Here is a 21,691-nt window from a genome sequence, read left to right on the forward strand (position 1 = left end):
CATCAGTTATTAAAATCATGTCCAAGATCATAGTCCAGAGCCATTCCTGATTGTCATTGCACCGATTCTCCATTCATTTATTGTGCTGCAGTTACTGTTAATTTCATTGTATGTTTTTATGGCATTGAATTGTTGCCAATGTGTGAGGCTGCTCTGAGTCCCATTCTCTCCCCCAAAGAGATCTCCGAGTGACCTCACACATTGGCAACAATTCAATTACAAACATTGTAAATCAATAATAAACAAACTGTCTTCAAATAATGAATGGAAGGAACTATAAACACCTTTGAAGTGTTTGTCATTTTATTTGAACAAAAATGCCTGAACATTGCTTTTGTGTCATGGATCAGGACTAATCAGATGTCTATTTGCATTTTGTTTTCAAAATTATATTACAAGCCCCAATGTTTCCCATGGATTTAAGTGCACTGTATGGACCAAACACTAAAAAATAAAATCTTCCTAAGTAAGGATACATAGTACAAAGTACAGGATGGGCGAAAAGTCACAAAGGGGTTTCAATATTTAATAACTCTTTTATTTTTTGCTTTTAATTTACAATACCATAGCATCATATACAATATATATATATATATAGGAAATAAATTTACATTAGGTGTGAAAAATCATATCTCATAAATGGCATCCAATACTATAACGTCATATACAGTATATATAGGACCCCTTCGTGACTTCTGGGCCACTCTGTACAAGTTCCAGCAAGCAGCCCACTTCTAATGTGAATGTCTTCAAATTAAGTCTTCAATGTGTTACAATTAAAGTAGCTGCTATTTCACTATTTGAGGGAAATTGCAATGACCTTTAGCTTTCAGGGAAGTTATTAGCATAGCATTCGGCTATATAAAAATGGCATGTTCCTGTTTTGTTAATTGTATACTAGTTTTTGTTCAACAAAGGATGAGATACACCTGAAACAGATTTTGCATATGTATAACAAAAGGAGAGAGAAAAGGTCTGTGACGTAGCTGCCATAGTTTGTGTGCTCTTTAAAATAATACATAAAGGTTTTTTTAATGTCTGAATTTTTGACAATGGCCATCGGAAGATATATCTCCACTTATTCTGAAAGGAGGAGGAAAAGCATCTATTTTTTAACCAGCGTGGCCTGCATTTCTGCTTCAAAGGCCATCTTGTCAAACGTACGGATGTTCATCTCTTCCCGGACCCTTTCCCGAACATGGAACGATGCCCGAGCAACAGACCGGGCATTTTCCAAAACGTTCTTCTTCTCCTTACAGATCTGTTCACTCCTTTCTAGCTTCTTCTCAATTGAGAGGAGGAGCTCCCTGCGTCGGATATCTTCGCACTGCTCAACTTTCTTCTTGTTGACTTTCTGCACCTTCTCCTTCTCCAGCCGGCTCTGGACCACCTTCCGGGCTTTCTGCTGGACAACTTCCTCAGCGACTTGGGCCGCATGCTGGAGCTTCCTCTCGGAGACTTTGGCCATGGCCTTCATGTGCTCCTTCTGCTCCTTCTCCCTCTTCTCAGCAGCCAGCTTGGCCCTCTGGATCTGCCTCTCCTCCCGCTTGGCTCTCTCCCGCAGCTCTCGGTTCCTCTTCTCCACCAGCTGCTCATAGTTCTCCTGAGCCTTGTTCAGGCTCCCTTCCACGGAAGCCCGCAGCATGGCCTTCTCTTCCACTTGTTGTTTTGCTAGCCCCTTGAGGATGGTCTCGTGCTTCCGCTTCTCGGCCTGGTTGAGCATCTGCTTCTCCTTCTGCAGCAGCTGCTCCTTCCGAAGCTTCTTCTGGGCAGCCAGGGCCAACTTGTCCTGCAGGAGCTGGACCTCTCGCTCTACTGCCTCCTTCTTGCCTTCTTCCTGCGCTTTGAGGTTGTGCTCCTGGTGGCGCTTCTTCCGCTTGTCCTCCTGGGCGGCCTTCTCCAGCTTGGCCTTCCTCAGCTTCTCCTGTCGCTCCAGGTGTGCCTGCCACTTCTCCTCCATCATCAAGCTCTGCCGCTGCTTCTGCAAGGCGGCTTCCTCCTGCTCGGAGCTCCGCCGGCGCCGGTGCTTCTCCAGCCGGGACTCCCACATGCGTTGACCTTGGACCAGGGCCCGGTGCTTCTCCCGCTCCTCTTGCTCCCTCCTCTGCTCGGCCCGCCGCCTCTGGCTGTCCCATTGCAGGTGGGCGCTGTAGCGCTGGGCGTTGAGGAGGCTCTCCTCCTGGCGCTTGGCAATCATCAGAGCCGCAATCTTGCGGTCCCTCTCGGGCACCTCCCGCAGGCCTCCCCGGCGCTTGACCTCCGTCAAGATACGCTCCACCTTCTGGGTGGTCTGTGGGGAGTGGCACAAGTCACCCAGACTGAAGCTGCGGCCAACCAGGGAGGTCATGGTGGCCACTGTCTTAGTCCTTGGTGGCCCTGTTCCTTTGGGCCACTTGTCTTTCCAACTGTCCCCACTGTAGGAGGAGGAGGCCCCAGAGTCGGAGGAGGTCTTGGCGGAGAGGCCTTCCCGCCTCTTCTGCAAGGAGTCCAGCGAGTGGCTCTTCTTGGCCCGGGCGCCAGAAGCCCGAGGCGGAGGTGGGTGCTGTCCGGCCCTGCCTTGCGGGTGGCCCTTGGGGCTGCAGGTGCCATTGAGGCCAAGGGTGGCGGAGGAGCCCCGGAGGGCCATCCTGGAGGCGGAGGCTGGGGAGGCCGGGAGGCTGGTGCCGCTGGAGCCCAGGAGGGGCGCGAAGAGGCGCCGCTTCTCCTCGCGGATGATCTTCTCCCGCTCCTCGCGGCACTGGAGCAGCTTGCGCTGCCTCTCCACCTCATAGACCTCGTAGAGTCCGGCCGCCACTCGCAGGGAGCGCCCGGGCGCCTCTTTGACCAACTCGGCCAGCGGGCGTGGGAGCAGCTCCACGGGCTTCACGGCGCAGCGGGCGCAGGCCTCCAGCGAGCGGGGGCTGGTCAGCACGTAGCGGCTGCCCTCCGCCTCCGAGCAGTCGAAGTTGAAGAGGTCCAGGTGAAGCAGCGGCGACGCCTCCCCTGCCACCGCCGGAGAAGAGGGAGCGGGCGACGCGGCGGGCCCCGGGGGAGCTGCTCCTGCTGCTGCCGCCGCCGCCGCCGCCGGGGTGGAAGGGAGCGAGGGGCTCGCGGCATCCGCGGCCGAGGAAGGAGCCGCCGCCTCCCCATCCGCTGCTGCCGCCGCCTCGCCTCCGCTTCCTCCTCCTCCTCCTCCTCCTCCTCCACCTGCTGCGCTCCCGGCGGCGGCCCCGCCCTTCTCCGCGCCCGCCTCCTCCTCCGCCACCGGGTCCACCATCTGCAAAGGAGAGAGAGAGAGGGTTATTGTTGCCTCCGGGGGAGGAGAAGCCACGCGCAGGGCCGGGAGGGGCTCCCTCACGGAAGCAACCTGGCCGGGATTGAAGCCGCGGCGACGCCCGAGGGATTAGCCCGGCTCGGCTTTGCTCTGGGGCCGGGAAGGAAGGAACACACACACACACACACACACACACACCCCTCCCGCGCGCGCAGTTCAGGCTCTCCGGGGGATTCTGAGGGAGGTGGGGTGGGAAGCAAGGGCAGGCCGGGCGCGTGGCGTCCGCTCTCCAGGTTGTTGTAGTTCCAGTGGGACTACAACTCCCAGAATCCACCACACGACCTGGCCGCTGGGTGGTGTCCTCCTAAGGGGGTCATCTTTCTCAGGGCCGCTTGTGTGGCAGCAGCAAGGAGGAGGAGGAGGGAGGAGGAGAAGATCCTCTCTCTTGTAGTCTCCCTTTCTGGGATCCTAGTCCAGAAGAAGAAGGGGGAGCAGGAGGAGTAGGAGATCCACTCCCTTGTAGTCTCCCCTTCTGGGATCCTGATCCAGAAGAAGCAAGGGAGAGAGCAGCAGGAGGAGATCTTCTCTCTTATCGGCCTCCTTTCTGGGATCCTGGTCCATAAGAAGGGGGAAGCAGGAGGAGGAGATCTTCTCTTTTGTAATCTTCCCTTCTGGGATATTGATCCAGAAGAAGGAAGGGGGAGCAGCAACAGGAGGAGGAGATCCTCTCTCTTGTGGTTTCCCTTTCTGTGATCCTGATCCAGAAGGAGTGGGGAGGGAGGGAGGAGGAGATTTTCTCTCTTGTAGGATTCTGGTCTAGAAGAAGGAGGGGGAGCAGCAGCAGGAGGAGATCCTCTTCCGTAATCTCCTCTTCTGGGCTCCTGGTCCAGAAGATGCAATGGGGGGGGGGGGGAGGGATCCTCTCTCTTCTGGCGGTGGCGGGTGGCTCCTGGGATCTTGGTCCAGGAGAAGCGAGGGAGGCCTAAACGGACGGGGAGGGGGCGGGGGGCGAGGAGGGGGGTCTGGAGCGGGTCGTAAGCCCCTCGCCCTCTGCTGGATGCTCTCCCCCAACCAGGAGGGGTGCTTTTGAGCCACAGAAGGGGCGGAGCTAAAAGGAAGAGAGCCTCCCCCCCCCCCCGCTTGCTCCTTCCTCCTCCTTGCAGACTGTTGTCTAGCAACCTCCAGGTTCTCCCCGGGAAAAGAGGGAGGATGGGAGGAAGAAGGGAATGCCTGGCGGCAGAAAGATCCACCTCCCGAGTCACCTTCCCAAAGCCCCTGTCGAAGGGAGACCCCCCCCTTTCCCGGATTTTCCTCCGCCTTGGAGCGCCCCTTCCCTTTCCCTCGCCTTCTCCCTCTCTCTCTCTCCCTCCCTCTCTCCCTGTCACTGCAGTGCATTCCTCGCTCTCCTCCCTCGGACGCCGTGGAAACACTCCGCGGATGCAGCTTTGGAGCCCCGGTGTCCTTTCCCCGCAGGGATATTTTGGGAGGTGGGATGTCTAAACACCTATTCAGGGCTGCATCCTGAGAAGCAGAGCTGGTGCTTCTCTCTCCCCCCCCTCCCCCGCCCCGCTCCCCGAGTTCATAAGAGGAGAAGGCTGCTCGGTATGGAACCATCATCCCACGCAGTGTACCTCATGCTGGGGCTCCACTCACCTCTCTCCTGAGCGTCGCCTGGCTTCCAGCAGAGAGGGACCCCCAGCACCGACCTCCGCTGGCTCAAGTGATGGGCAGCCAGAGCAGAAGAGGCGGCGGCGGCGAAGAAGGCGGCCCTTCCCTGGCTCCTTTCCCTGCCGCAGCCCCGAGGAGGCCAGGCGCCCGGTGCTGCTGTTGGGAAACCCCGAGCATTTTGGCCAAAGGCTTCTAGGATGGAGGAGGAAGAGGAAGAGGAGAGCGGCTGCCCATCTCCGCTGCCGAGGACTGACCTCCGCCGGGCAGGTTGGGCTCCCTCCCAATCCCTTCGCCGCCTCCACAGCGCCGCCTGCTGCTGGAAAAGGAACCAGGCGAGGGATTTCTCAACATGGGGGGGGGGGGAGGGGGCGCCCCAACACGAACCCACATCTCCCCCAAAAGGGAGGGGACCCGCTGCGAGAGAGGTCAGAGGAGGACAAGGAAGGAGGGGCAGCCCTCAGGAATGGGGCCCAAGGCAGGCCTGCACCTACTACTTAGGCGATCCCTCGTTGTCCGAGTAGGATTGTCTTCCAAGATCGGTGTCCTGGCGGTGGGTCTGTAGGTGACTGTGGAGCCCTATTCATGATCTGCATCTTCGCCCGCAGTGAGGGCATCGGTTTCCAGGTGAAAGGCGGTCCCGGTCGGGGTTGGCCTGACGCGCCTTCCTCTTGGCACGTTTCTCTCTTTTGCCCTCCATTTCTGCCTCTTCAAATTCTACAGCACTGCTGGTCACAGCTGACCTCCAAATGGAGCGCTCAAGGGCCAGGGCTTCCCAGTTCTTGTTGTCTATGCCATAGTTTTTAAGGTTGGCTTTGAGCCCATCTTTAAATCTCTTTTCCTGTCCTCCAACATTCCGTTTTCTGTTCTTGAGTTCGGAGTAGAGCAACTGTTTAGGGAGACAGTGGTCAGGCATCCAGACAACATGGCCGGTCCAGCGGAGTTGATGGCGGAGGACCATCGCTTCAATGCTGGTGGTCTTTGCATCTTCCAGAACGCTGACATTTGTCCGCTTGTCTTCTCAAGAGATTTGCAGAGGCAGTGCTGATGGAATTGTTCTAGGAGTTGCATGTGACATCTGTAGACAGTCAACGTCTCACAGGTGTATAGGACAATGGCTTTATAAACAAGCACCTTGGTATCCCTACAGATGTCCCGGTCCTCAAACACTCTGTGCTTCATTCAGAAAAATGCTGCACTCGCAGAGCTCAAGCGATGTTGTATTTCAGTGTCAATGTTGACTTTTGTGGAGAGGTGGTTGCCAAGGTAACGGAAATGGTCAACATTTTCTAATGTTACACCATTAAGCTGTATTGCACCACTTGGCAATAGATAGTTAGGGAGCTAACATTACAACAGATTCAACCAGGCTTGGGCAAACTTGAGCCCTCCAGGTGTTTTGGACTCCAACTCCCACCATTCCTAACAGCCTCAGGCCCCGTCCTTTCCCCCCTCCTCTCTACGCAGATGACACACAACTCTACAACTCTTTTCCACCAAATTCCAGGGAAGCTCCCCAGGTCTTAAACCAGTGTTTGACAGCTATGATCTACTGGATGAGGGCAAACAAACTATGACTTAATCCAGACACAGCAGAGGTCCTCCTCATGAGGCCACTCGGAGCATAGGGTGGCAACCTGTGCTTGATGGGGTTACACTCCCCCCTGAGGACACAGGCCTGCAGTCTGGGGGTCTTACTGGGCTCACCACTGATGCTTGAGGCTCAGATGTTGGTGGTGGCCGGGAGGGCCTTTGCACAGTTAAAATTTGTATGCCAGCTGCAACTGTACCTCAGAAAGCCTGACTTGGCCATGGTGGTCCATGCCTTAGTTACATCCAAAATAGACTACTGTAATGGTTCCAGCAGCAGACACCATTGCACTAATCAACCAAAAGTTCCCAGAAGATATCACAGCTCTATTTCACCATTGCCTCACCACTAGCTGCTTTCAGTGGGACAATGAATTCTATGAACAGAAAAATGGAATAGCCATGGGGAGCCCTCTCAGCCCAGTCATAGCAAATTTCTGCGTGGAACACTTTGAAAAATAAGCCCTGGAAACAGCAACAAAAAGCCCACTATATGGTTCAGATATGTGGATGACACTTTCACCATTTGGAGCCATGGAGAAGAAGAACTCAACAGGTTCCTGGACCATCTTAACAGGATTCACCCAAACATCAAATTCACCATGGAAAAAGAAAATGAAGGAAGACTGCCTTTTCTAGATGTCCTAGTCATCCATAAACCAGATCAATTTCAACAGAAAGGGGAAACCATGAAAATGAACAAAATCTGGCTACCAGTATTTTAAAAGTCTTAAATGATAACAGTAAAACAACACTCAAACTCAGGGAAACTCCAGAGAGGAAACAATCAGGGACAGCTAATCACCTCTCAACAAAAGATTCCCCCAGGCACTAACAAGCCACACCAAAAACCTGCAAGGCCATCAAATGCTAATCAAGATGGCCAACTGAAACATTCGCACCTACCTCCAACAGACAAGAGTTCTTTCTCCCACCATGGACATTCCACAGATATATAAACCCAAATTTCCTACTTTCCAATAGACCTTACAACCTCTGAGGATGCCTGCCATAGATGCAGGCAAAACATCATGACAGAATGCTTCTAGAACATGGCCATACAGCCCAAAAAACCTACAACAACCCAGTGATTCCAGCCATGAAAGCCTTTGACAATAGATCTACAGTCTGTTGAACACACTTCCAAGTGCACAGGGTTCACACAGCATCTCCTTTTTTTTTTTTGTAAGAAAGAAGATAAGCTGGGAAATGAGGAACAATAAAAATAGCCTTGGGGGCTGCATGTGGTCCAGAACTGCACTTTGTCCACACCTATCTTTCATCTTAAGCATGTAAGTTTACTTCAGGTGCAACTCCTTCAGGGCCACTGTCAAATGGAGTTGGCATTTCTATGGAAGACTGGCTGGTCCAACCATCTCTAGTTCTCTTTTTCTTTAAAAATGGAATTATGGATGTAAAGAAATGCTCTTATACAGTACTTCCAAGATAAACACTAGGATGCATGTGTCCAAGCACTATCTGAATAGGGTCGTGGTGGCAAACATTATTAATGAAGAAGAACGCAGCAGCAGTTTGCTAGTGGTGGGTTTACTGGGGGGGGGGGGGAATCCCTTAGAGTTGCTATGCCCTGATTGTATGAGGGAAGCGGTTTGGTTCAAGTTCGTCATACTTCCAAGTCATAAATAAAGCTTCATTTGATTGTAATGAGCTACAAATGTTTGGGTACACTGATATTTCCATTCTTAGGAACTTGGAGGAAAAAACGGTCCCTCATGCCTTTGTTCCAGTGTAATACATTGTCCTCTTGGATGTGATTCGTTCTTTACTAGTTCTCCAGTCTCATGTTGCAGAGGGTCACTTGAGGATCTGTTCTTTCTGATGCTGAATGGTTTGGACTTGGTACCTGGTAACACATTTCTCACAATGCTCAAATAACTAGCCAGCATTGCTACAGACCTCATATGATTTTTTTTCCCACTTAACACAGGCAAGCAGATATTTTTCTCAAAAATACTTACAATTTGTAAACACACACACACACATGATTTTTGGGATTTGTCAACAAGCATCTTTTGACATTTTATGGATTCAGTAAAAATGCCTTGAACTGCTTTTCTTATCCACATGACAAACATAAGATTTCCAGAATCAGAGCATGTGCTCCCCAAAATGCCCCTCTCCCCCATTAAGAGATCCCCACCATGAAACCTGGGGTTCTTTTTGAAATGTTGGAGGTTTAAAATTCCTATCAAGGACATTTGGTTAATTTCAGCCCAGGTTATTGCATAGCATTTATTCATTTCAGCAGGATTCAGCAGGACAGTTTGTTGATGGCTGGGATCCTTTGCTTTTAATGGGATCAACATATTTTGGCTGGAGTGTATGTTCATGCAGATTGCATGTGTGTGCCATGCAGATTCAAATTTTCATTCCATAGATATCTCGGAAAGCTGCCAACATTGGAGATTGCTGGAAGGAAATCTTCTGAACTTCGATAATACTTGACATAAGCCACACTGTACCAGATGTTGAAGAGTTAATCCTACATACACGGAAGTCAGTGGACTGTGTTTCAAATGTATTACCCTTGAAATCAGCATGTAAGGAATCCACACTGATGTTAATTAGATATTTTCTCATTACTGGTTCATTAAACCAACTGCCTTTTTATATATATATATATATATATACCTAGATGAACACAGAACATGTAATCTACAATCTGAAGAAAAATGGTTGTTTGTGTGATGTATACAGTTTTAATTTTGCCTTCTAATGACAAGGACGAGCAAACAAACAGAAACATTTGTCTTCCTAATGCCATTAAAAAAACAACATTTGAGCTTCATTAGAAAACTGATAGCCTATTGCACTGGTGTAGAAACAGTAGAACATATACAACGCAGTTGCAGCATAAAACAATACAGAAGCTACATATAACCTTAGTTGCTTCCTTTGAATAAATCTAGGCCTTTTTTTAAAGCGGGGGAGGGGTATTTCAATTGTGCTGCTATGGCTAATGAGTAAATCAGTCTGAACGATTGTTTTTCTGACCAAGTGCCATGACTTTTGCCAGTGACATTCAGTGTACAGGTTTTTAATGGGGAGACATTACAGAGAATACAATGAGACAGTGCCACTGATACCATAATCCACATGAAGTTATGCCAGTTGCTGTGCTGAGTGTTAGTAGTCCAGATGGATCAGTCGTCTGGCGTACTGTCCTATGTTCCTATCAGCAAATGGTCCAGGAACCAGCAAGTGATCTAGGAACTGTATTATTATTATGTTTATTTATACCTCTCTTTTTCTCTCCACAAAGAAGACTGTGAGAGTGCTAAGTTCATTCAATATGGACCAGTCACAGGTTATTCAGGATATGGAATGGAAAAACAAGAGTGGTCATCAACTGGTCCAGAAGTTGTTCAGCAAGTATGTAGTTCAGATAAGCAAAGCCAGCAAGAAGTAAAACAGTCATAAATCGCAGTCAGTCCAAGGTAAGGAAAGCTTAAACATGGAAAAGTATTGCTCATCACCAGAAAGGAAGACTGAAAACAATACAGCTACCAGAGACGGTCTGGGAGATTTATGGCAACTGTTTCAAGAGGTTATGCCCAATTAAGTTTGTTGTGTAATGAATGCCAGTCTTCAGCATCTGCAACCTAATGTTGCAGTGTAAGACCCCCTGTCAGCCTCTTTCCCCTCCCAACTCACGAGGAGATGCAGATTCCATCCTGGCAAACCGGCCGCCGTCTCCTTTTCTGACTCCAGAAAGTGAGCGATGACAGATAGGCAATCACTCATGGCTGAATATGATTGTCTTCCAAGGGTAGAGTCCAGGGGTGGACCCATCAGTGACTGTAGAGACCTATTCTGGATCCACATGGTCTTTCACAGTAAGGACATAGATTTCCAGATAGAAGCTAGTCACAACAAGGGTTTGTTTGACATGCTTTCCTCTCTGCATGTTTCTCCCTTTTGCTCTCTATTCATGTTGCACTCCGGGCCTGGAAACACTTATGACCATCTTACTACACAAGAGTCCAGGAATATAGTTTAGTGTAAAACACAAAAAGCATATAAAAAAGAAGGAATAGGAAAAGAAGGTATATAATCCAAGAAGGTATAGCAACAGGTGATAACCAAACAATAATCCAAATGTCTCATAAAGCATCCCAGGTACAGCTTAAGTCCACAAGCAAGAAGGTATAACTAGTAAAAACTTGAACAGGAGTACATGAACAAGAACATATAAAACTTCCAAGATATTAAGATCCAAAACCAAGGCTTGACTTGAACCAAGAAGAAGAGAACTCAGGCCTAGCTTCTCACTCTAATACAGCGTTGCCTGAACTGCCCTTAAGGTAAACAACTTGTTTAATAGACACCCATGAAAGCATTGCATCTCCTGTGAATTTTCTCCCCAACTTTCCCATGTAATCTCTCAGACTGGAGTAATCTATTTTCGGCTCTGATTTATAAACAAAGACTTTTGTTGATCTCCATAGTTACATGTGGTTTCTTCTGGGAACCCTCCTTTATCACTCAACTCTTCACTTGATTCCTTATCTGCTGTTGCTACTTCTGACTTCTTGGACTGGCCTTGAGGCCCTGCACACTCTGAGCCAGTTTTCTCAAAAGAGAAACATTTCCCACAACTGAATTTTCCAGACATGAGCCCCTATCGCTTTGTGCCACAGGAAAGCTCACAATCCTCTCTAAATCATCAGTTAAACAATCAGCCTCTGGCTGATCTACAATCATTCATGCATTCTCATTTGGTAACAGCTGACCTCCAGTTCAAGTGCTTGAGTGCCAGAGATTCCCAGTTCTCAATGTTTATACCACATTTTAAAGGTTAGATTTAAGCCCATCTTTAAATCTCTTTTGCTGTCCTTCAACTCCATTATCCATTTTTGAGCTGATAATAAAGTAACTGCTTTGGCAGATGGTGATCTGGCATTTGGATAAGGTGGCCAGTCCAGCAAAGTTGATGATGGAGGATCATCACTTCAGTGTTGTGGTCTTTGCTTCTTCCAGAATGATGATGTTTGTCCACCTGCCTTCCCATGAGGTTTGCATGATTTTCCAGGCAATGCTTATGGAATTTTTCCAAAAGTTGAGAGTGGCGTTTTAAGATGGTCCATATTTTGCAGTTGTACAATAGAGTTGGAGAGACATTAGCTTTGTAAACAAGCATTCTGGTATCTCTATGAATTTCCAGATCCTCCAACAATGTCTGCTTTATTTTTTAAAATGCTGCACTCACAAAGCTCAGACATGGTTGTATTTCGGCATCAATATCAACTTGTGGTTAGGTGGCTACCTAGGTAGCAGAAAGGGTTAACATTTTCTAGTATTACACCATTAAAATTTATTTCTGGCATTGCAGAGCAATTGTTTGGTGCCTACTGGTAGAGCACCTTGGTTTTCTCGTTAAGAGAGGCCAGGCTTTTCATCTGCTTCTGAGAAGGTGTTTAAAGTGGCTTGTAGGTCTTCCTCTGAATGAGCACAGACTGCACTACTGTCAGCATATTGGAGTTCTATAACAGAAGTTGTTAATGATGAGTGCTTTATTAACTGAGTCTTAAGTTGCTGTTTTATATGCCTGTATTTTGTTCAATTGTATCTTATATTGTGCTTTATTTCATGCTTTTTTAGGCACTTTTGCAATGTGTAAGCCGCCTCGAGTCCCTTTGGGAAGATGGTGGCAGGGTACAATAATAAAGTTGTTGTTGTTGTTGTTGTTGTTGTTGTTGTTGTTGGCTTTCAGCCTGTTGAGGTTAAAGAGCTTGCCATCTGTCCAATATGTGATTTTCACACCTGTGGGAAACTGCCCGTCAACAACATAGTCATGAGGATGGAAAATAAGGTCGGGGCAATAAGGCATCCCTGTTTGACACCTGATCCCACCTTAAGTGGATCATTTTGGGAGCTATTGCTGTCCAAGACTGTTCCATCATGTCACCCAGAGAACCTTTTCATCAGCTGTTCCAAGAACAACCTGCTGGAAGAGCTCTGACAGCTAAATGAGATGTCCAAATTTTAAAACCATCTACAGACCTATCTCTTTTGGCAGGCCTACCCAGGCAGTTTTAAAACATGAATTTAAATGTGTGTCCTTTATTTCATCTCTGTTTTGTGTATTTTAATATATATTATAGAAATACGTTTTAATATATATGTTTTATAAAAATACATTTTAATATGTGTACTTGTGGTATTTTTTACAATGCTTATGTGTTTTAATTATTCTGTAACCCTTTTTGAACCACAAGGAGAGGCAGGAAAGAAACAAAATTATTATTATTATTATCATCATCATCATCATCATTATCATGGAGGAGCCACAGGATGTTCACAAATTGAACAAGGCACCAGATTTTCAGGAGGGTGGCCCAGAGAGCATTATGAGTCACTGTGTTGAAGGCCTTTGCAAGGTTGATGAATGCCATGGAAATCTATCAGGGGTACTTTGTGCTTTTCCTGCATGGTAGGGGGTTGGATTAGATGGCCCGTGTGGTCCCTTCCATCTCTATTATTTTGTGATTCTATGTATAGGGGTTGATTTTGTTCCTTCCATTTTTATCCACTGTTCCTCTAGAGGGGTGGAAGCCTTTTTGGGATTCAGGGAAGGTGTCTTCTGAAATAGATAGTTTGTGAGGATTCTTGTGAGAAATCTTTTGGGGTGAAATTTAAAGGGAGATACCTCAATATATTTTACAGTTTATTCTTTCTCCTTTTTTTAAAGGGAGAAAGAACAATGGCATCCGTGAAGTCTGCTGGAATCTTCTCGGTCACTCACACTTTTTGTGGAGTTGTTATGTCAGCTCAGGCCCACCTTCTTTGAAGATTTCAATAGGGATCCCATCCATTCCACTGGCTTTGTTATTTTTTTAGTTGGTGATGGCTTTGCTGGCTTCTTCCAAACTAGGCAGTGCTGCAAGCTCATCCCTGGTTTGTTATTGCAAGATTTGCGAGAAAAACTCTTCAGCCATATCGGAGCTGTGATTATGGAAGTTATGATAATGCTATTTCCAATGAAGTGCAATGAATTTTGTCCTTTAGAAGTTTGGTTCCATCTGATGAACCTAGAGAATGTATACAATGGATTGTTGGGCTTGAATTCCATAGAATTTTGCCTCCCCCATTTCAAATTTTTCTCAATTCTCACATTCATTTCAAGCCATGAATTCTTATATGTTCTGGGGTTGCATTCCCTTGCTAAATTTGCTTATTTTTGAATTTTTAAACTGCATTTTAAAAAGCTTAATTGGACTATTACATTACTGCAATTCCAGAAATTTGGGGATGGAAAAAAATTCATGGGATTTGGGGAAAGATATTTTAAGGGGAGAGATCAGTGCCTTCATTTTACCTCCTCCCATCTAGCTACAACTTGGGTGCACACCCATCCCTTCAGGTAGAAAATAGAGTTTCTACATTTCCAAGGTTGCTCTGCCCTGCTTCCAATTGTGTGATGCTTCTAATTCTGGACACACAAATACAAGTTTTATACTGAATCAGCTTCAGATTCAGATTTCCCATCTGGTCCCAAAGGAGATGTTTAGAAAATATAAATAGGCAGACATGAAGAGTATTTCTCATTTCATAAATACAGGCAGTCCCCGAGTTACAAACATCCAGTTTACAAATTGCTCATCATTAATAACGGGACTGAGACAACAGAAAGTGAGATAAATCTACTCCCGGGAAGGGAAATTCACTCCTGAAAGAGTTATCTTGGGGCAAATGCATCTTCACTGAATCTTTCTCACCAATCCTTGTTTCCACAAGCCAAATGTTCCAAAATCTAATTGTTACAGGGACAGAAAGTGAGGTGAAATCTCCTGAACAGAGCACAGGCAGCAAAGGAAACACCACAGGGGTGTTAACCCTTCCCTGTACTATCCAAAGTTTATATATATAACTGGACTTATACATTAAACTTTACGTGTTCTGACTTATACACAAATTCAGCTTAAGAGCAAACCTACAGAACCTATCTTGTTTGTAACTTGGGAACTGCCTGTACAAGATTTAAATATATTTCATCACTAGGGGGCACCCACTGATCAGATAAATTCATACTACCTTTGCTTTATTTTAAATGTTTTTGTCAGGCAACTTTCCCAAAATGTCATTTTCAAAAAATATATATCCATCCTCACACTCAAAAGACAGCAGGAATGCAATCAAGCCATTTGTCCAAAGCATGAAATCAAATACAGTAAGATCCTGTCTCTCCATGAAATGCAAGATTATGCACAGCAAATGCTACATGAGTATCTTCTTCTACATGTTCCCCAACAGTATATAAAGAAAGGCGCTGGTAGGTATCTACAGCATACAATTATGGCACTTAAATACCAGTTTTTCTGTCCTAGGAGCCTTCCATACAGTCATATAACCCAAAATATCAAGGCGGATAATCCACAATTTCTGCTTTGAACTGGATTATCTGAATCCACACCGCCACATAATCCACTTGTGGATTTTAAGCAGCTGTGTGGAAGGGGTCCAACTGAATTTGCAGTTACTGTTTAGTAAACTCCTTAGAATTCTCCTCTAAAGACTAGTTCAAGAGAGTGGACTATGACCAACAAGGGAACAGGATCAGAAAAAAATAAGGAAAAGGATGATAGAAGCAATACACTGAAGAACAATGTAAAAGAGATGAAAGGACTAAAGAGTCACCCAAAGAAGTATTTTTGTCCTTGGTTTTAAAAAAGGAAATGGAAGCCATTCTCAAAGGACTTGGGGGAAAGAAATCACTAGAAAAAGACTTCATCTTGCTAGAATTGTTTCAAGCCACAGAGCCAGAATCTATTCAACTAAAATCTGCCAAGAAATATGGATGAGAAAACAATGAAAATATTTCATATACATTCCATTTGGCAAGAAAGGGGATACTGGGAGTTGCAGTCACCACTGGACCGCTGTATTTGTTTCCCATGCTGTTAATGTGCTGTACAAGAAAGTACCATATATGGAACAGGAAATGTTCAATGTAAATCGAGTTTCATTAATAAAAGGCATTAGGGGTCATAATGCAAACTTATATTGAATAATGAAATTTTGTTCCAAAATAATTTTGGAACAAAATCAGTCCATAATTTATAAATTATATTAGAGGCAGAGATGTAGTACTTTTGCCAAACAATGAGAAGACAGGAAAGCTTGGAGAAGACAATGATGCTGGGGGAAATGGAAGGAAAAAGGAAGAGTGGCAGTTGGCAGACCAAGGGCAAGGTGGATGAATGGTATCTTTCAAGTGACTGGCTTGACTTTGAAGGAGCTGCGGGTGGCCACAGCGGACAGGGAGCTCTGGTGTGGGCTGGTCCGTGAGGTCACGAAGAGTCAGAAGTGACTGAACAAATAAACAACAACAGCAGCAAAAGTTTTGATTCTGTAGATCATTAAAACTCTAAAATAAATTGGTACACCACAAAATGTGTTTGTTCTGATCTATATTCAAGACAAGAGGATGCTAGAACAATAAAGCATGGACAAATGGAATGCTTTCTAATTAGTAACATGAAAATGCAAAGCTGGATGTTATTACCCTTTCTGTCTAATTTATATACACAACAAAAATACCACTTGTATAACATAAACAATGATATAATTCAACAACAGTATATAAACATGCTGCACTCACAGCGAGGTTATTTAGAATACTGGAATCTTATAAGAGACATCCCGGGATGCAAGAAACCCCCACTGATAGCACACAAAAGGATTCGAAATATTGGAGACATATTAGTACACTCAGATGTAACCCACAGAATCCCGTCCCCTAGGTCGGTTTTGGTCGGCAACTACCATTGTGGACACTGTTCAGCTTGTTCGCTACTGGTGGAAACTAAAATTCTCGTACATCCACACCTATCATTTGAGTTCAAATTTTCCCATTTTGCGACCTGCACCTCAAAGGGATTAGTTTATTTACTTATTTGTAGTTGTAATCTTTCCTATGTGGGTCAAACTCGCAGAGAGATAAGATCAAGGATAATTGAACACAGGAGTAAAATCAGAAACCATTCCAGGGAGTCTATACTCTACAAACACTTTGATGATTTACACCATAGCCCAGAATCCTTTAAGTTCCATATCCTTGAAGTGGTCACTCATTCCCAACAAATTGATTTCCACAACAGAATACCCACATGGTTTGAATGAACCAAATTTGTACAATTGTTACACATAATCTCTGGACCTTTATTGTACTATGCATCCCTTCTTAAATACATGGAGAGCACCCACAGTGCCATCTGGTGGTTGCTGTTCACAACCCTTGCTCCTATGGCTCCAACTGAGCTTCACCTGAAGTAGTTCTTTTCCCTTTAAATGGAGGGATACCAAAGACCTTTCCCATACTCGCAGCCAGAACTCAACTTAGAGCAGAATATCATGTGAGTACCCTCTCTTATGTGTAAAATACTGTAATATTTCTACAAAATAACCATTCTTAACATAGTAATTTACAAAAATTATAGCCACATTTCGTTCCTTTTATGTAGATACCAACAAAAAAAATTTGTATCTCCCGAGAACATACTTTCAAGTGTATAATTTTGTAAGTATTCAAATGTATTATCAAATGTATTATTGTTCAAGTGTATAACTTTGTAAGTACTAAAGTGTATTGTAACTTATGATATTTAATGATACAGATGTTCTATGTGTATGCTACTGGAATAAAACATTAATTTGTACATTAATTACAGTCCACCAGAGGAAGGCCTGAGGTAGGCCGAAACCGGTCATGGTCGGCTGATCCACAAGCTACTTATAAGAAGATACGACTGTACTAAAAGTTTGCACCATATTGTTTGTTGTCGCTGTGAGGTTAACAGTGCAGCATGTTTATATACTGTTGTTGAATTATATCATTGTTTATGTTATACAAGTGGTATTTTTGTTGTATGTATTTCATTCAGGAACCCATCTATATTATAGTAATTTATATGCACAACATATCACACAAAAAGCTGGATTAGACTCAGAAGAAGAGGCTGCAAAAACTGGACAAACACAAACAAGTTAGGATTGTGAAGATGATAACATGTTACTTGCAGAAACTAACAAAGATTTGGAATAACTGTTGAGGAAGAAGGTGTCAAAGCATGGTAACTGTTGAACAATTTGTATGTTGGCTCCTGCCTCTTCTCTCCTTTGAAGAAATGGGTCTCATGGAGGGAGCAGGGTGATTGGATTAGATCACCTTGATGAGCAGGTTTTGCCTCTGGCCTTCTCCAGATTACAAAGGTTTCCTTTCTGTCATGTTCTGAAAAGGGAGCTTTACTTCTGGGAGACATTATTTTCACTTGAGTGGCAAAACATTGCAGCAAGCCACCTTGGGTCCTATATTGGGAGAATCAATCAACTCAAACTAAATACATGCTCAGTTATGTAATTAATATCATGGCAACCAATATTTTCTATATCAGCAGGGTGGTTAAATTGCACTGGGTTTATGTGATATGCTAGATTAGATTTATTATGTAGTCCATGTATATTGTATAATTAATGCAGTTTTTATTTTGGAAGAGGGAGTCTCAATGCTATGGCATCATGGGGTTGGGAGTTTAATGAAATCATGGCAGTTGTAGTTTTGCAATGTTTTTAACTTCTCTGCCAAATAATGCTGGTGCCTCATCAAACTACAATTCACATGTAGTCATAGCATTGGGTCTTGGCGGTTTAAATGCACCAAACTGAATTAATTCTACAGGGTAGATGCACCCTTACTCAATCAATCAATTAAAATCTTCCCAATGGTAACATTATCTATCCAACATTTTACTAGCTCGGGATTGTTGTAAGTTTTTCGGGTTATATGGCCATGTTCTAGAAGCATTCTTTCCTGACATTTTGCCCACATCTATGGCAGGCATCCTCAGAGTTGTGAGGTCTGTTGGAAACTAGGAAATTGTATATCTGTGGAATGTCCCGGGTGGGAGAAAGAACTCTTGTCTGCATGAGGCAAGTGTGAATGTTTCAATTGGCCACCTACCTCCAGTAGACAAGAGTTCTTTCTCCTACCCTGGACATTCCACAGATACATAAACCCAATTTTCCTACTTTCCAACAGACCTCACAACCTGCAAGGATACCTGCCATAGATGCAGGTGAAACGTCAGGAGACAATGTTTCTACAACATGGCCATACAGCTTGAAAAGCCTACAACAACCTAGTGATTCTGGCCATGAAAGCCTTTGACAATACATTTTACTATTTATTTATTTATTTATTTAGGGTATTTTTACCCCGCCCTTCTCAACCCCCTAGGGGGGACTCAGGGCGGCTTCCAACTGGCACAAATTCAATGCCTACAATTCAATACAGTAAAATACAAATAACAGTAGCTACAAATAATTAAAACACTAAATTAATACAATAGAATCTAATAGAAAAAAGTCAGCCTGGTGGCCATCATTTCTCCGAGTTCTGTAATTAGTGAGTCCATTCAGCTTATCATAGTCCATTTACAAAGCTTTTGTCATCATTGTTCTTGTCAGTCTCCTAGATTACCCAAAGGCCTGGTCCCATATCCATGTTTTTAATTTTCGTTTTTAAAAAGAAGAGGGATGATGATGATCTACTAGCTCGTTTGCAAAAATATCTTGAGGAACCTTATTAAAGGTATGACTGAAATCAAAATATTCCACATCCATTGCATTCCCTTCATCTAACAAACTTGCTATTTGTTAGGAATTGTGGGAGTTGAAGTCCAAAACACCTACCGGGCCAAAGTTTGCACATGCCTGATTTAGTGACTTGTTTTTTAAAAATGACATGGAAACCGCCAGTTATTGACAACGCTTTTACACATGTATCTAAAAGGGGAGAGGAAATTTCTTTTCTTAAACAACTTGAATATTGGTTCAGATATTACTTCTGGATTGTGGGAGAGGCAGACAAACTGGAGACATTTCTGTTCACTGAAGCTTGTTTCTTCAATTTCCTTTGCCTATTCAGGCAGTCACTGAGTTACAAACATCTGACTTACAAATGATTCATAGTTAAGAACAGAGGTGAGACAACATGAAGTGAGATAAATCTACTTCTTAGAAGGAAAATTCTCTCCTGAAAGAGTTATCATGGGGAAAGGTGTCTCTACTGAAGCTTTATCACCAATCCTTGTTTCCACAACAAGCAATTTTTTTCCAAATCCAGTTATCACAGGGACAGAAAATAAGGTAAAATCTTCTAAACAGGGGCACAGACAGCAAAACAAACACTCCTTTTTCTATGCAATCCAAAGCTATCTATCTATCTATACATACATACATGCATGCATGAATACATGCTGCTCCGGCTTATATACAAATTCAACTTAAGAACAAACCTACAGAACCCATCTTGTTCATAAGTTGGGGACTGCCTGTATAACATGCTATACATACCCCCCACTTTCTTCTTCTATGCTACAAGTTCTGCATAACAATGCCTACCTGTACATACCTGGGCAGCTTTTGTCCTTGTTGATACAATATAATTATTACCTGCAGACTGAATATGGAGACAGAGTTGCTTTTCCCATCTCTTTCCCTCTGAACATTCATTCTCACCCAGAATGAAACCCGAGGAAATCTTCTGTCAATAATGAAACCATCCATTCATCCTCTACTCCTCCTTCCCATGTACTCAGTAGAGAAACATATTATCTGCTTTTATTGCCTCTCTAAAGCCACTCATAGTGTTGAAGGCCATACAGTAGCAACTCAGATTCTTATCTCAGCATACTCTATTCTCTGTTTCCTATAGGCCTGCTGCAGCATTTGATCAGATCCTTTACTTGAAAGACCTGTTCCCCTGCTTTCCAGTACAATGCCATTATCCACAGATTCAACTGACATAGTTTTACTTACCCATGCTCCAACAGCCCACCCCCCCCTCCAGTGTTTGAAGACCTCTCTCGGTCCTCCAGTGTGATTCTATGGTACATATCTGCCCAAGTATAGTCGAAATATAGGGTTTGGTATTCAGGAATGCACTGGGGGTCTTGGAACATACCCCTCACAGATATGGGGTTCATACTGTAATTTTTGGCATGAATGCATCCCAATAGGATTGCCACTCAAAGAGCTCTAAAACAAAGAACCTGCTATATGAATGCTATAGAAAACTATGTTAAATACACTTCAGGACATTAGTAATCTTTTTATGAGAGTAGTCTGTCCTTTTAGAAACTCCGAAGTTCCTATTGCAGTTATGGGACTGTACAACTCAAGAAAGGAGAAATATGTTTTAATACACAGCGAAGAACTATTACCTGAAAAAGGCAACACATACTCAACCAGCAATTTTGTCTTCATCCAGTGATTCCCTCTTGCATATATAGGATGGCTATATGAGCAAAGAGTTTTCTGTTTGAATGGCTTATTAGGGGATATCCCTCTTCTGAAAGCATCCTGTCTAAAAGGCTTTGCATTCCCAAGTCCATTTAAGGCAGGGGTCCTCAAACTTTTTAAACGGGGGGCCGGATTACTGTCCCCCAGACCGTTGGAGGGCCGGACTATAGTTTTTTTTAAAAAAAATGATGACCAAATTCCTATGCACACTGCATATGTCCTATTTTGCTACTGTAATGAATTGTAATGTAAATATCTGATATGCATGATGTATTTTTATTGTTACAATCTGAACATAAAGCATGGTTTTAGCATTTCTGGATATAAAATAGTTCCAATTAAAATGAGGAAAGCATTCTATTTTGTCTTTTTGAAAGTGGTTTTTGAAATATGTGAGCATGAGTCCCCTTTCAGGGGGAGAAGGGCAGGGTATAAATATAGGAAATAAATCTATATAAATAAAAATGTAATGTTCGTTTGTGGGATTAACAGAACTCAAAAACCACTGGATACCTAACAACCCAATGTATGTCCTTCACTCAAAAAAAATTGATTTTGTCATTTGGGAGTTGTAGTTGCTGGGATTTATAGTTTACCTATAATCAAAGAACATTCTGAACCCCATCAACGATGGAATTGAACCAAACTTAGCACACAGTTCTCCCATGACCAACAGAAAATACTGGAAGGGTTTGGTGAGCACTGACCTTGAGTTTGGGAGTTGCAGTTCACCTACATCCAGAGATCACTGTGGACTCAAACAAGGATGGATCTGGACCAAACTTGGCACTGATACTCAATATGCCCAAATGTGAACACTGGTGGCATTTGGGGGTTGTATTTGCTGGGATTTATAGTTCA

General features: G+C 44.3%; 1 protein-coding gene across 1 annotated transcript; it reads right to left on the reverse strand.

Moving 5' to 3' along the window:
• Positions 1-285: 285 nt before the first annotated feature.
• CCDC177 (coiled-coil domain containing 177) lies at positions 286-5,226 on the reverse strand. The gene is made up of 2 exons (XM_060761997.2): positions 4,907-5,226; positions 286-3,256 (listed from the first exon to the last, which is right to left on the reverse strand). Exon 2 carries the CDS (start codon positions 3,254-3,256, stop codon positions 1,106-1,108), a length of 2,151 nt encoding a protein of 716 aa, XP_060617980.2. The 5' UTR covers positions 4,907-5,226; the 3' UTR covers positions 286-1,105.
• Between the last annotated feature and the right edge of the window lie 16,465 nt (positions 5,227-21,691).

The sequence above is a fragment of the Anolis sagrei genome, chromosome 1 (genome assembly GCF_037176765.1).
Source record: "Anolis sagrei isolate rAnoSag1 chromosome 1, rAnoSag1.mat, whole genome shotgun sequence".
NCBI classification, from domain to species: domain Eukaryota; kingdom Metazoa; phylum Chordata; class Lepidosauria; order Squamata; family Dactyloidae; genus Anolis; species Anolis sagrei.

Coding starts and splice junctions, on each gene's coding strand:
- CCDC177 (XM_060761997.2), bottom strand. CDS start 3,256: ATGGTGGACCCGGTGGCGGAGGAGGAGGCGGGCGCGGAGAAGGGCGGG.